Source organism: Hermetia illucens, chromosome 6 (assembly GCF_905115235.1).
Source record: "Hermetia illucens chromosome 6, iHerIll2.2.curated.20191125, whole genome shotgun sequence".
NCBI lineage: Eukaryota > Metazoa > Arthropoda > Insecta > Diptera > Stratiomyidae > Hermetia > Hermetia illucens.
This window is the reverse complement of record NC_051854.1, coordinates 86,306,562-86,320,643: the sequence shown is the minus strand read 5'-3', so window position 1 is coordinate 86,320,643 and position 14,082 is coordinate 86,306,562. Positions and strand designations below refer to the sequence as shown.

At 43.0% G+C, this 14,082-nt stretch overlaps 1 protein-coding gene across 3 annotated transcripts in view; it reads right to left on the bottom strand.

Annotated features, from left to right (window-relative positions):
* Positions 1 to 608: 608 nt before the first annotated feature.
* LOC119660153 overlaps positions 609 to 14,082 on the bottom strand; it is a 165,924-nt gene continuing 152,450 nt past the window's right edge. For all 3 annotated transcript variants that reach the window (XM_038068555.1, XM_038068556.1, XM_038068557.1), the window contains 4 exons: positions 2,140 to 2,373; positions 1,635 to 2,075; positions 1,401 to 1,556; positions 609 to 1,338 (listed from right to left, as the gene is read on the bottom strand). In XM_038068555.1, coding sequence (XP_037924483.1) covers positions 1,051 to 1,338; positions 1,401 to 1,556; positions 1,635 to 2,075; positions 2,140 to 2,373 — 1,119 coding nt within the window. In that variant the 3' untranslated portion in view covers positions 609 to 1,050. The remainder of the gene's footprint in view (positions 1,339 to 1,400; positions 1,557 to 1,634; positions 2,076 to 2,139; positions 2,374 to 14,082) is intronic.

Sequence of the window (14,082 nt, the reverse complement as noted above, 5' to 3'; positions counted from 1 at the left end):
CAGCTCCATTTAAATGCAAGGTATATCTCTCCAGACAACATTGTCAAGGAGATGCTGAGGAGTGCTGACAGGTGGAGTCGTGTTGCCCATTACATTCGGGTCCTTCTCGTTGCAAAGAAGATAGAGCTGGACCCGTGGAGCAGCCGCATGACAAGAGGTTCTTCGAACTGACAATACCCTTCCTCTTCCCCCCTGGGTGGATGGAATTCCTTGATTTAAAGGCTCCGTAATGCGGGAGAGTTCGGGGACTAGCCCAAAGTAATGTGACAAATGGTTCCAGGCTAGCTCTCTGACGATGGGGAGGCGTTTAGTTGGTACTCCGTCACGTTGTTCGACTTAAACTGGAAATAAGCTACCAATGTTGAAATGCAAGTCCCAACCAAACCAAAGGAAACCCTTTTTCCTCTTATTCCTAATATTAAGGGAGATATCGTGGCTTAAGGATTATCTATGACCGGAAGGTGAGGATGTTAGTAAATTTGGGAACCTACTTCAGTTGGTCTGTCCAGATAAACGACACTACATTACTGGTTGTTCAATTTAGTACTGAGAACGGTATTGGCCACCAATCATTATAGCCCGCCTAAAGAAAACTTGGCACATTATTCCAGTTACATATATTTACAAGCTTTCAGTGTTTATTTCCGACGGCATTATTTAATTTTAACCACTGAAGTAATAACAGTTTTTTAGGAAATCTATCAACAACCTATTGACTATCTATAACTTTTAATTGAATACAGTGAAACCCTGAAAATAACCGCTCAATAAGGATAATGACTTCATCGTTAAGTTAATAAGAATTTAACCACTACACAGATATTTACATACGAACTAGACTGCATCGGACCGGAGTCAATACTAAAATTGTTGCCAATGAACTACTTTTTTGCATTCTCCTGCACTTCCAAACGGACTAACAATTTCACTATCAAGTCTGAGAATATTAATTAGATCGAAGGACTTACGATTAATCGAATAAATAAATTACTTAAACCGTACAGTAAAAACAAAGTTATCGTGATAATTTGTGGAAGGAGTTAATAAGGTCTACGTCAGTTTGTTACTGCTTCCTGTCACTGTATTCTGCAGCGCTTCCAGGTCAACAGTGTCCTTGGAGTTAGTTTTCTTGTAGTTTGAGAAGTAGGTAAGCGACTTCATTAGCTGGTAGCTCTTCGAGATTGGTATGTTCGAATCGTAAAGGTCTTTGCTGGTCTTACAATCGACATAGAACCACCAGTTGCACTTGAGGATGGTCTGGTCGAACAGCGTGCTTTCCGGACAAAGGAAGGACTTCATGATTAGGCCATCATCTGTGAAGGCACAAACGTGGAATACCTGCAATGATATGGAATGCTATTTAGAGTTCACAAAAGTAAGGAGCTAGTTTCGCTAGATACCATGCAGCCTAAATCGACGTCAGCATAAAGTCCTGGGAAGTGCTTTTGATCGCCACAGTGGAAACTCGTTGGTGGTAAGTCGACTTTGGATGTGAAATTGTCATCAAAGTTTTTATCATATCCTACAGGATAGTACTCCTTCGGGGCGTTCATGACCTAAAATTATTTTAGTTTCAATTTCTCTGGTAATTTTTAGGAAAAATAGGAAATCAAAGAATTTTTCTCCTCTTTTACCTTTTGTCCTGTTATAAATGGTCTCATGGTCACTTGTTTAGTAGGCATCACAGTAGTAGTTGTTGTTGTAGCAGGAGTAGTAGTTGTAGTAGTGCTTGTTGCTAAAACTTCACGAAGTTGGTTCCTTAAAACTTCGTTCCTTCGACGTTCAGTCATTAGCTGCTGTTGTCTCATGAAAATGGCCTGCCTTATTGCCTCAACACTAACATTGGCCGCCGCAGCCAACTCTTCCACGGTGTGGCCCATTAGATCGATCGTTGGTAGTTCTTGCTGCTGCATTGGATGATGATTATCAACCTCAACTATGTCTCCAGTGGATATCCTTGAAACAGACGATGGCATGGGATGAAATACGGGAGTCTTATGCATATTATAGTTTTCTCCGCCAATTAGATTTTGTGAGATAGGTTTCATTGGTAACGGTTGAACAAAGGTGAAGTTCTGAAAGAAGCGTTGTTGAAATGATCTACCTCCAATAGTTAATTTAAATGAGCATCCTCCATACCTGTGGCACTGCAGCTGGTTGAAATGGTCTCGGCTCCATTGCTTTTTTCTTCTGGTCATCAACTGGAATCGGCTTGAATGGTGGAACCCCCAGAGGCAAGGATGCCGCTTGTGTCATTAACGGTGATTGGGCTGCTGCGCGTTTGTAAGTTGGTGCAGTAGTTGTTAACCGATTCGGAGGTGGCATTTTAACACGCGGTGCATTACGATTAACAGGCGCATTTGGTTGATAATTCTGGAAAATAGCAGATGAGTTTTGTGAAACTATTTTGTCGCAAATGCATTTTCATCATCATCAGCATCAACGGCGCAACCACCGGTATCCGGTCTAGGCCTGCCTTAATAAGGAACTCCAGACATCCCGATTTTGCGCCGAGGGCCACCAATTCGATATCCCTAAAAGCTGTCTGGCGCCCTCACTTACGCCATCGCTCCATCTTAGGCAGGGTCTGCCTCGTATTCCTTTGCTACCATACATATTGCCCTTATAGACTTTCCGGGCTGGATCATCTTCATCTATACGGATTAAGTGACCCGCCCACCGTAACCTATTGAGCCGGATTTTATCCACAATCGGACGGTCATTGTATCGCTCATTGATCTCGTTGCTATGTAGGCTACGGAATCTATGGAGGATTCGGAGGAGGATTCTTCTCTCCAACGCGGCCAATAGTTTGCAAATTTTCTTGCTAAGAACCCAAGTCTCCGAGGAATACATGAGGACTGGCAAGATCATTATCTTGTACCAAGCTCAACTCAAGGCTCTTACTGACCCTATGGTGAGACGTTTCGAGTGGAACAGTTTTTGTAAACTGAAATAGGCTCTGTTGACTGACAACAACCGTGCGCGGATTTCATCATCGTAGCTGTTATCGATTGTGATTTTGGACCCTAGATAGATAGGAGAAATTATCAACGGTCTGAAAGTTGTATTTTCCTATCGTTATTCTTCCCGTTTGACCAGTTGTTGATTGGTTCGTTTTCGGTACTAACGTTGCCACCATGTACCTTGTCTTGCCTTAATTGATGTGCAGCCCAAGATCTCGCCCCGATTACCGCCTGCTAGATCTGGATGAAGTTTCCGGGTCGTTCTTCCCATGATGTCGATATCGTCAGGACTTAAAGAGGATCGTACCCCCGGCATTTACAGCAGCATAACGGATCACTTCCTCGAGACCCTGGGTAAAGAGGACGCATGACAGGGCATCCCTTGTCGTAGACCGTTGTTGATGTCAAATTGTCTTGAGGGTGATCCTGCTGCTTTTATCTGGCCTCGCACATTGGTCAGGGTCAGCCTAGTTAGTCTTATCAATTTCGCCGGATACCGAATTCTCTCATGGCCGTGTACAGTTTTACCCTGGCTATGCTATCATAGGCGGCTTTAAAGTCGATGAATAGATGGTGCAACTGGTGTCCATATTGCAACAATTTTTCCATCGCTTGCCGCAGAGAGAAAATCTGATCTGTTGCTGATTTGCCTGGAGTGAAGCCTGTTTGGTATGGACCAATGATGTTCTGGGCGTATGAGGCTATCCGGCCTAGCAATATAGCTGAGAATATCTTATAGATGGTACTTAGCAACGTGATACCTCTATAATTGCTGCACTGCACGTGATATCTCCCTTTTTATACATGAGAAAGATAATGCCTCGTTGCCAATCGTCAGGCATTGATTCACTGTCCCATACCTTGAGCACAAGTTGATGAACCACTTGGTGTAACTGGTGGCCTCCATGCACTTTGCTATATCTTAGGTTTATTCTACAATTTCAAATTTGGAATGATAAGTACCAGAAGGTTCTGTAGGCTTCACAGTTTCACTAGGCTTAATTTTAAGAGGCTCAGCAAGGATTAATGTGAGTTCAGTTTTGTAAATTCAAGTAGCGTTGATCCGCAGCTACGTGGGAGAAATAGATGGGTAAGCGGGTTTTCGGCTATCCATATCCAATGATTGTAGTGCCTCACCATTAGAAAATGGCCATGGTATCTAATACTGTAAGAGGTCATAGGGGATGGAAACATACGTCCGTTTGAGATTCGTTTAAAAAAGATTCGATGTTAACGTGTTCGCAACTGATGTGAATGACGCCCCTCAACAGTGGAGACTAGTCTCGAAAGTCAAAAAGGAATCTGAATAGTCCGTGGATCGATACTGACCCATTCATTGTAAACCGGGAAGGAAGTATTTCTTCGAAAAGGAGTATCTCAACCATTTGAGTTCATAAATGAGCAACTAAATATTCACCAAAATATTTGAGCCATTTGTACTGATGGTCCTGTAACGGACGTAAACGGTCGACTTCTTATCCACGATGACAAGCAACTGAACTGAAGATATATCATGTGCGAGTATCACATGCGGAGAGGTTCCTCCTCTTGTGTAAGAAATGGCTAGTCACCCTAACATGCGGATACGGACTGTTCCTCCAAGCAGAATAGAAATCATGTTGGCCATCAATGCACTCAAACGCTGCAAAGTCGCTGGGCTTGACGGTCTCCCCGTAGAGTTATTTATCGCTGCACTTGTAGTTACTGTAAATCTGTTACTTTCACTCGTATGGAATCTTGAGAATCTGATACCTGCCCCAGAGAGTGGAAGCGGACCATGATCGTTAAGATTGCACAGAAGGGCACCCGTTTTGAGGGTGAAAATTGGAGGGGTATCTGCGGATTTCCTGCCATTGCAGAGATAGTAGCTAAAATAATCCTGGAATCATTGAAGAACATCTCGAAAGCTTCTTTTACAAAAAGTAGGTTGGGTTCCGCTCCGGATCAAAGAAAATCTCAAAAGCTAATCGACAGAAAGTAGGCTAGTTTCCGCTCCGGACTCTCCTGTATTCACTAACATCAAGACCCTACACAGGGGAGGCACTCCGAAGAAACTAACATCCTCTAATGAGCGACATATGATGTAACAAAATGTCACGTGCTGCACCGAGGTATAATGGAGGAATTCAATGGACTATAATTTCTTTCTTCAAACACCTCGACTACGATGATGACATCTGTTTGCTCTCTCACCGGGTCATGAACCTTGGCCACTAGTGCTGGATTTAGAAAGAGAGGCAGGAGAGGAAAGAGAGTAAAGATAAACCCTAACAAAGCGAAGGTTCTTAGTCTGACGGGTCATCATACTCTCTCTGCCAGCATTAATGGACAAAGCATTGAAAACATCGATCAGTTTATAAATCTAGAAAATGTGGTTTATGCCGAACAGTATGTTGTTCGATGCATTAACAGCGCTAGATACTTTCACTGCCCTGTCTAAAATCCTGGAAATACAATTATCTCAGCACCAAGATCAAGTTGAGGCTGTTCTTTGCTAGTGTTCTTTGTGTGCTACATAGGAGGAAAGTGTAAGTACCGCTGTTACTCGAAAGCTCCAATCCTTTGTCAACACCCGTCTGCGTCGAATCATCGGAGTGCGCTAAACTGATACTATCTCAAACGAACAACTTGGTCGGCGTATAGACCTGGCACTGGTACGCACTGTGGTGGAACGGACGGCGGAGTGAAAGGAGATAGGTCACACTTTAAGGAGGGACGAAAATTGCATTGCGGAAAAGCAACTAGAACGAAGCAAATGTCCCCGCTGGAAAATTCGAATCGGGGTGCGAAAGTACACAGTTTGGTTTTAATTGTTTCCAGGAAGGCACTATAAATAACACAAGAATGACCTATAACAACGACGAATATTAGCTTGGCTCCAAAATCAGTGTTTAGATCAATTACTGCAGGCATAGTGAAGACATTTTGAGTCACAAGCAAGTATTGCAACAGAGACGCTTTAGGTAGCTTTAATTCAACCAGCTGGCAGCTCCTGAAGACAGACTGAACGGCTGCAAGAAGTACTGAGCAGAAGAACACCCCACCAAATTCTGCATCAAATAGCTAAAGGAAATATCGTGGCCCATTTAGTTGAAGCCTAGGTAATCAAAAATATTTCCAGTTTGCCATAAAAAGCGGCTAAAAAGGATTGCAATTGTGGACGAGCAAATTTCGAAACTACTGTCAACAGTGCCTCAGTTTAAGGCCAATCTCTCCGCTGCGACATTGGCTACCGAAAACGGTTTATGATTGCAGACATGCCTCCACATTATGTCCAAATGATGCTCGCTTTCTAAAACTTGAATGGGAATTCCAGCGATTTAAGCCGGGTATTGAGTGCCCATGATGGAGAATACTCCTATCCATCTTGCTGTACTGCGCTTTTGTACTGTGAAAAGCCTAATGATAGCAGATGCTGATGATTGTTTACTTTCATTTGCGTGTCACTATAGTGATCGAACGTCAGTCCCTCAAATTAAATGCGGCCAGTCTCCGCAATCGTCATGTAGTCCAGCAGTTCAAAATGTTACTTGCTGCGCAAATGGCGTATACTCCGAGTAACCTGCCCGAGAATATTAATAAACAATGGACACCATCAAAAGTGCCTTTATCTCTGGCGCATACATCCTGTATGAAAAGAATGTCACGAAACCTGACTATCTGCGGAAACGTACAATAGCACTATTACGTTGGTCAAGCGAACAGAAACCTCACCACGAAAGGTCTACAGGTAATTGCAAATCTTTGAATGGTCCTGTGAGGACGTTAATAGTAACCTTGTCAGCTGAATAAGCGTAAAAAGCATTTAACCACAATACTCAATCGTATAACTTCCAGAGAAGTTCCACGTCTTGTACATAATTGGGCAAATCACCGTAGCATACAGATATGAAGTGCCTCTTCAAATGGAAGTCAAATCATCTCTACCTTCATCACGCTCAAACAAAGGAACGTCGCAGGGCTGAACGGTCTCCTGGCGTAAATGTACTTTGCAAAGAAAATTTGAGATCCTGAAAGAAGGTGATTATCGAAAAAACCCCGAAATGTGTAATAACAGCAGGGGTAGATCCAAGCTTCCTGCCATAACAAAGATAACAGCTAAAATCGTCACACGTCCTTCCCAACGTGGCCGCTGGAAACCATCTTCAAACCGGTCAAAAGTCCGTGTAGACGTTGCTGGGTATGTTCATCCAACTTACGAGGATCGGTTTGCCTGCTAGTCATGTTTTAGTGGAGCACGGATCTGGTGAGAGGGTGAGCCGAATTAACAGTCCAGGGATCGTTCTTATTGTACTGGAAGAGGTGCCAATAGGACCATAAGCCAAGGTGAAATAGCATATGCCCTATATGGGTTGCGTGACTAATGGGAGGTTGTTTTTTTGAATGCGGTCTCTGAATACCTTGCTCAGTTTCAAATAAGAACCTCGCCATGATGATCGGGATAACTAGGAGAGACAATAGCAAGCGTTTGGTAAGCCTGGGAACGCAACAGCATTCAAACATAATCGACCTTAAAATGAAGTCGAATAACTAAGTAAGAGCAGATTGTGCAAGGGCTCGCACGCCCCAATGCGCCATGAGCCACTTACGTGTGGCCCTGGCGGAAAATAATTCCGCTAGCAGCAAACTAGCGCCACAGGTGTGAACCAGTGTTGAAGCCAGGCTGTCGGAGACGGCCATCGGCAAGATGAAACGGAAGTGATGCATCCTCTGCTTTGATTCCATGTGATAGCGCGCGAAGAGCAACTCTTCTGGGACGTGCGTTGCTAAGATTACTTACCTATAGGAGAGCGTAAAACTAAAATTCATCCCATACGAGGAGATTCCCAGTAGACCCTTTGCTGGCATCTGGTTGCCGAAGACCCGCATGGATAAGGACAAGCTCATCCATTCCTTGCGTCTTCAAAACCACAGGATCCCATGGCCGATTGAGTGGTTATCAAGAAGGAGGGAAACCTGGTGAACAATAAAACTTTTCTATTTCGCATAAATGGACAGTGTCTGGAGCCACTAGAGAAGGACCACCATAAAGTGCAGTTCAGAGCCTGGAATGCAAAGGTAAAAGTTTTCCAACGAACTGGATCCAGTCGACGCCGTCAATGAGCTATTGTTAAAGACGAAGATTGATTGTTCGACGAGGACTAACGAACTCTTTGCGCAAGTAAATCATGCTGAGGGTAATGCAGATAAATCTACAGCCCTCAACGTGCGCTTAAGCTAATTTTCTGAACAAAGGAAATATTGCAGTTTACTCAACAACATAAGGTACACTGATAGGAACACATTTAAAGCATGTTTCCTCGCCTAGAAAGGCGTTTCCGGACCTGAATTCCAGCGACCTAACCGTAGTTAAACTGCTACAGGCAGGTTCGGAGAAAATGAATGTAATGTCCTCGGCTTACATGGCTCACCACCGATCAGCTCCAACAGAAGAACTACAACATTTGGCGTCCAACATCACAGTGAAGAAGACCACTGTGATGGAATGACAATCTGTCCAGCCTAAGGAAGCTGACCAGAGCGGTCTTCAACATATGTTTCGACATAGCCTGAAGGTGCAAGTTGGCCATCAAAACTGCCAGGAAAACGTTTTGATTAGATTATTGTCGGAACACTGAAAGCACCAGTGGATCTGCGAGACTCAGTCAGAGAGCTCCTGGACGAGATCTTCTGGTAAGACCTAGAGATGCTAGTTTAAACGCATTTTCCCGTCAGCGAGGAAGACTTATAGTTAGAGCCTTGCTTGAAGGGTATGCAGCAGCAGATTACTGGTAATTATTGGTAATTATCAAGGATAAAATTCACTGGGCTATAAACAGTTTCTGAGCATATACTTCTTCGGGCGCAGAGGATATAACGCTAGTTATGCTACAGGAACGGCAGGAAGATGTTGTGCGGTGGCTTGTGGAAGCTGCATTTGTTTCGGATACATACCAAACTCTTTGAGGAGCGCAAGTGGTTTTCGTACTGAAAGCGATCAATCGGGCTCACCTCTTGAAGACCTTAGAACGTGACCTGGGTATCGACCTAACGACGATTATGCTATATTATGCTAAGATTGCCCTCCTCCAAGTATCAGCGTCCCTACCTCGAAAGCGAATCTACAGAACCGCTCTTCACGAGTAAATAAGCCTTATTGAGCGACCGCTACAATACAAACAATACACTTTAGCTGCATGAACTGAGATAGAGGAAGCATGACATACTATTGTTGTGATGGACACATTATAACCATCGAAGAGATACAATAGTTCTTCAGGACGCAGTGCATATCCCCTTGAGCAAGAATTCCCATCTTTCTACTTTCCATAATAAATCGGCTAGTACCTTTCGAAATGAGACTTATCTTTCCTGGACTACTGATCTTTATAATATTTGTTAACGATGAATTCCCAAAGGTATAATTCATATAGGAGAACTACCTACTATTGGTTTAGATACTATTTCACTAAATTCATCCATCATTAAGCCATTCGCAATCGTTAGATGGCTTAAAGATCTCAGTGTTTTACCTACATATTTTACGTAAGCGTAGCGACTTCTCAATTACAAAAAGTTCGATCTAAGTAGCTCTCAATCCTCATCTACAGGTAGTCGATCCTCTCGATTTGTGAAACATTTTTTCCTCACTTTAGAGTGAGTTCCTCTCACGAAACAATGGAAATTAATGAAAATAATCATAAGTTGCCACTTCATTCACTGCCATACTTGTCCAAAGTGTTAAGTGGCTACCATCGCCAGATAATGTGCACTCCTGTATTCCGAGTTTCCAAGTGGATTCTTCATTTCAAACATAACCTTTCATGGCAATAACTGCATTACAACCATTTTACGTTAACTTCTTCAGGCTGTTATGCAGATACTATCAAGGGCCTACTCGAATGTCTCCTGCCGACATCAGTTTTATTTACTCGATTTGATGTGTTTGCCAGCTAATCCTATCTGTTCTGAAATGTGTTGCGTTTTCCACCATTGCGATGATGATTAAATGATGTTGCGGAGGTGCAACTGGCTTATGTCTGGCAGTCTCTAACCTTCTGGTAACCAAAAGACAAGCATCTAATTGCGCAACGTAAGATGATAATTTCGGTTAATAACGAAATGGACCTTTTTCGTAAATTTCAAGTGCAATACGCTAACAAATACGGCGGTTGTACTAACAATGAGTTTCAATTGCTGAAAACACAAAAATTTATATGAACAGGGCTTGTCTGTAACATGCAACGTATGCGAGTTTGCATCATGCGTGGATGGCTGAGTATCTTTTTCAACCAGCTCCATATGCATGTAGGCAAGGAGTAGCATACGAGTACATCAGATAGTGTTTTACGTGATATAAAGTATGATCTTGTATGAACGTATGAATGATGTGTATATTTGAAAAATAAAAATGCACTGAATAAAAGAATTTATCCATTTCGTAAAAGATAGTACTTAACGTCACACCTTCATTTACGCACACGCATTTGGTATTGTGTAGTCGGTACGAGTGGCCAAATCTGAATTACAAATGAAATTTTCGCCCCTTGAACATAACATTTCGAAAGTCCAAGAGCATAGATATTCTAGAATATCTTTCTGATTTAATGAATGAAATGAAATGCAATTTTGGAAATTCAGAAGTATCTAGTATGTAGTAAGTAAGTATGGGAACAAAAAGCAGCTTTGATAGCCTTTAGAAAAATTATTATAATTTTTTCCCACTAACTCAAATCATCTAAACTGCCACTGCAAAGATGGAATTTAGCGCAAACTGGTTCAAAGTGACTTCCCAAAAATGGCGTTCATTCTGGGATTCAGTTCAAATAATCTACTTTTGAAGGTCACAGGATTTGAGATATAACCTGAATGACTCCCTCCACGATTACCTATCTCGTCGTGGTGAGGGAGCTCAATAAGGAAGATCCTCTAAGGAAGAAGAGGTGTCACCCAAAGCGAAGCGGTTATCAAGACCGCAAGCCAAGGTTTGACAACCATACTGAGGGCTAAATGGTCACAGAGGTTAAGATGTGCCTGTGAACGGTGCACTCTGGCTACGAGACATGGCAGCCAATTATAAAAAACCAATAGAAAAAAACTTAAAATAAAACTAAAATTAAATCTCGACCGAGGCGATCCAACCCTAAGTGAAAGAACAACCTTAAGATTAAATACCTAAGCGCCAAAGAAAGGAATAAATGGCTCCCGAAATAGGTACTTATTTGCAGAAATAAAAATTTACTTGTAAAGCAGGAACTGTACGTTTAAGTTCTACAAAAACTTTACAATCATTGGAAACGATATCTAATCTAAGCCCTAAGCCTCCGAGCAAATCACAATCCTCAGACTGTACCTAGGTTAAGAGAAGACACAAAAAGAAGCAAAGAGGGGTCGGGAATGGCTAATCCTTCATTTGCAGCTAAGACTATCGAAGCCAATGGATATCGAGCAGAGCGGTAGCGATACTGATCAGAGCGAACAGCTTAGAAGGGAATTATTCCTAGCTATCAGGACTATATACTCGCAAAGCATAAAGCTTCGCTTTGAGTCGGTGGGTATGTACCATAAAATGTTACGGCTAAACTTTGCTGACGAAAACACTAACGAGCAGCTGAGACAATGCTACTCCTCCCTCAACGATGTGTGGGAGGTGCGCAACTAACCCGTGTGTCTTTAAGCTGCCATCGTTCAAAAAGTTCTTCCTCTGACTTCCAGATGCAGTGTAATGGTGCTGAGGTTGTGGAACAACTTGGTGACCAGAACAACCATAACACCTGGATACCGCCGGGCAGAAAAGCAGGAGGAAGAGCCGATAGACCCGGGAACTTGCCTAATATCGAGCTCCGGAACAAACGGGCTGTCGGCACTACTACAGGCTCTGCTCCGTCACGTTGCAAGTCTCGGCTCCTAAAACCATTGAAGGGGACGTGAAACCCCCGTCTTTTTCATCTGAAGCATCGATAAGGTGCCATATTTCTCAAATAAATATAAGGTCCGTGCCTAGCACGCGCTAATATTCCAATTAACTCCAATTAACTGGAGGTGACATTTATTCCTAAACCGAGGAAACATACCTACACGGACACAAGAAGCTTCCGACCAATCAGTCCAAGGTCATCTCTACTAAAAGGTTCAGAAAGACTAGTAGATAGGTTCATAAAGGATGCACACATTTCTAACACCAGCTATTGATCGGCCAGAAGTCTATTCAGGCAGCATATCTTACGGGCTGCCCACAGGGAGGGATCCTATGTCATTTCATATGACTTCTGGGGGACAAAAAAGTCTTCGCACAAACATTTATGGACGATCTATTCAACAATTCGAACGATTATCTTATCTTCCTACATTTTGTTGTGGAGACAGTAGAACGCAAATCAACTATATTCTCATAAAACGCCGACATTTTACCACCGTCATTGACTCCAAAGGCATTCCCATCGCACTTCAACATCAGCCGTTGATTGCCGCCTTGCGAATCAAGCCACAGGTAAGACAGCATGAAGAACGTTGTAGCGGGTCGTGCATTAAACGGCAGCGATTTCGTGAGAAGAACGAAGAAATGATCTCATTTACGCGATTATCAACCATTCCGAATGTGGAGCAGTCATGCAACTAAGTTAAAGACGCGATCCATAAGCAGCTTATGCGCCGCGCAAGGTCACCAGACCAGGTAAGCGATTTATCAATCTAGATCTTGGCTTTGTAGTGATGGTGCTCAAATGAAGGTCCGTAAAAAGTAACGCTTCCTCTACAAATTTCTCGACGACAAAACGGTGGCCAATTTAAAAGAATGCCAGCCGACCGATCCATTACAAAGATCTCTATGATAAACTGGACATTTAGGATGGCGAGGGAGATCTGATTGTCAAAAGCCGACACCAACGCACATAGGATATCTAATACTTCTGTTGGGTTAATGACAAGAACCGGCCGACGAGCCGCGACGGATAAATAGCAAGAATATTTCGAGTAAATTTCAACGGACAAGCGGCATTGGAGGCAATTCCACCTGACAGCAACGACTGATGCCAAGCAAGCAATAAAACGAATGAAATCGGGGAAAGCAACAGGACCTGATGACTTTACTTCTGGGCTCTGGAAAGCGAAGAATTCAAACCCATTAATGTGACTTGGCGAATTCTTCAATCGGGTTATTGTGCAAATTACAACGCCAACTCACTGGCTAGAAAGTATCACCGTTCCTAAATGGAGAAATAAACGTAACGTAACGTAACGCTTAACAGAGTGTTTAAATTATCGTCCGACCCGGTTACTGTCCCATACGATGAGCATTCTCGACAACCGTATTTACGACACCTTCAAATAACTTAAGCGGGGTTTGTCAAGAATTGCGGAACTACTAAACTACAATACAAGATGGCCTCATGGAATGAGCGCCTCATGCAACACAGTCCCAGACCGAATCTGAATAAAACAGAATTTTCCTCGATCCCCATAAACCAGGCACTATCACTGTCAATGACAGTGACTTAGATACCTCGGGTCAACGCTATCCACCAATGGAGAAGTCGATTACGAAAATGCTTCACGCATTAACGCAACTTGCATGAAGTGGCGTTCCTCAACGTCTCGCGGTAATGAAGGCGAAAATAGAGACAAAAGACCAATACCAAAGAAGAATAAGACTTTATGTTGAAAGTTGGTCGACTGAACCACAGTTAGATACTAGACAGCTACCTCACTCCCCCTTGCCCCTCAAGGGGGGAAATCAGTGCGAGTACACACGATTTCAAATTATTTTGCCCTTGAGCATGAGCGAGATGTAACGAAAATCCGATCAGCTGTGTTTGACATACCGCCCGGACTTGCCAATGTATTGGTGAGATTGGCAAGTTTTTGGTTATGTATAAGTGAATACGTGAAACAACTTTTTGCTATATGGATGAGCACGCCGTAGTACCAGAATAGCAAAAGCTCACCGATCTCTCTCTTACCAAGACGATTTGACGAAGATTATGCCTTTTCCTTGTTTAGCGTCCCTGATGTGTACAGATAAGCTTCTGCAAGCACATTTGCAAGTTGGGTCATTTTTGTAAGGGTACTGCCTATAGTAGATCTACTGTGGACTGAACGAAACATTTCTATTCAGAGTGGTAAGCGACTCGACTGGCTC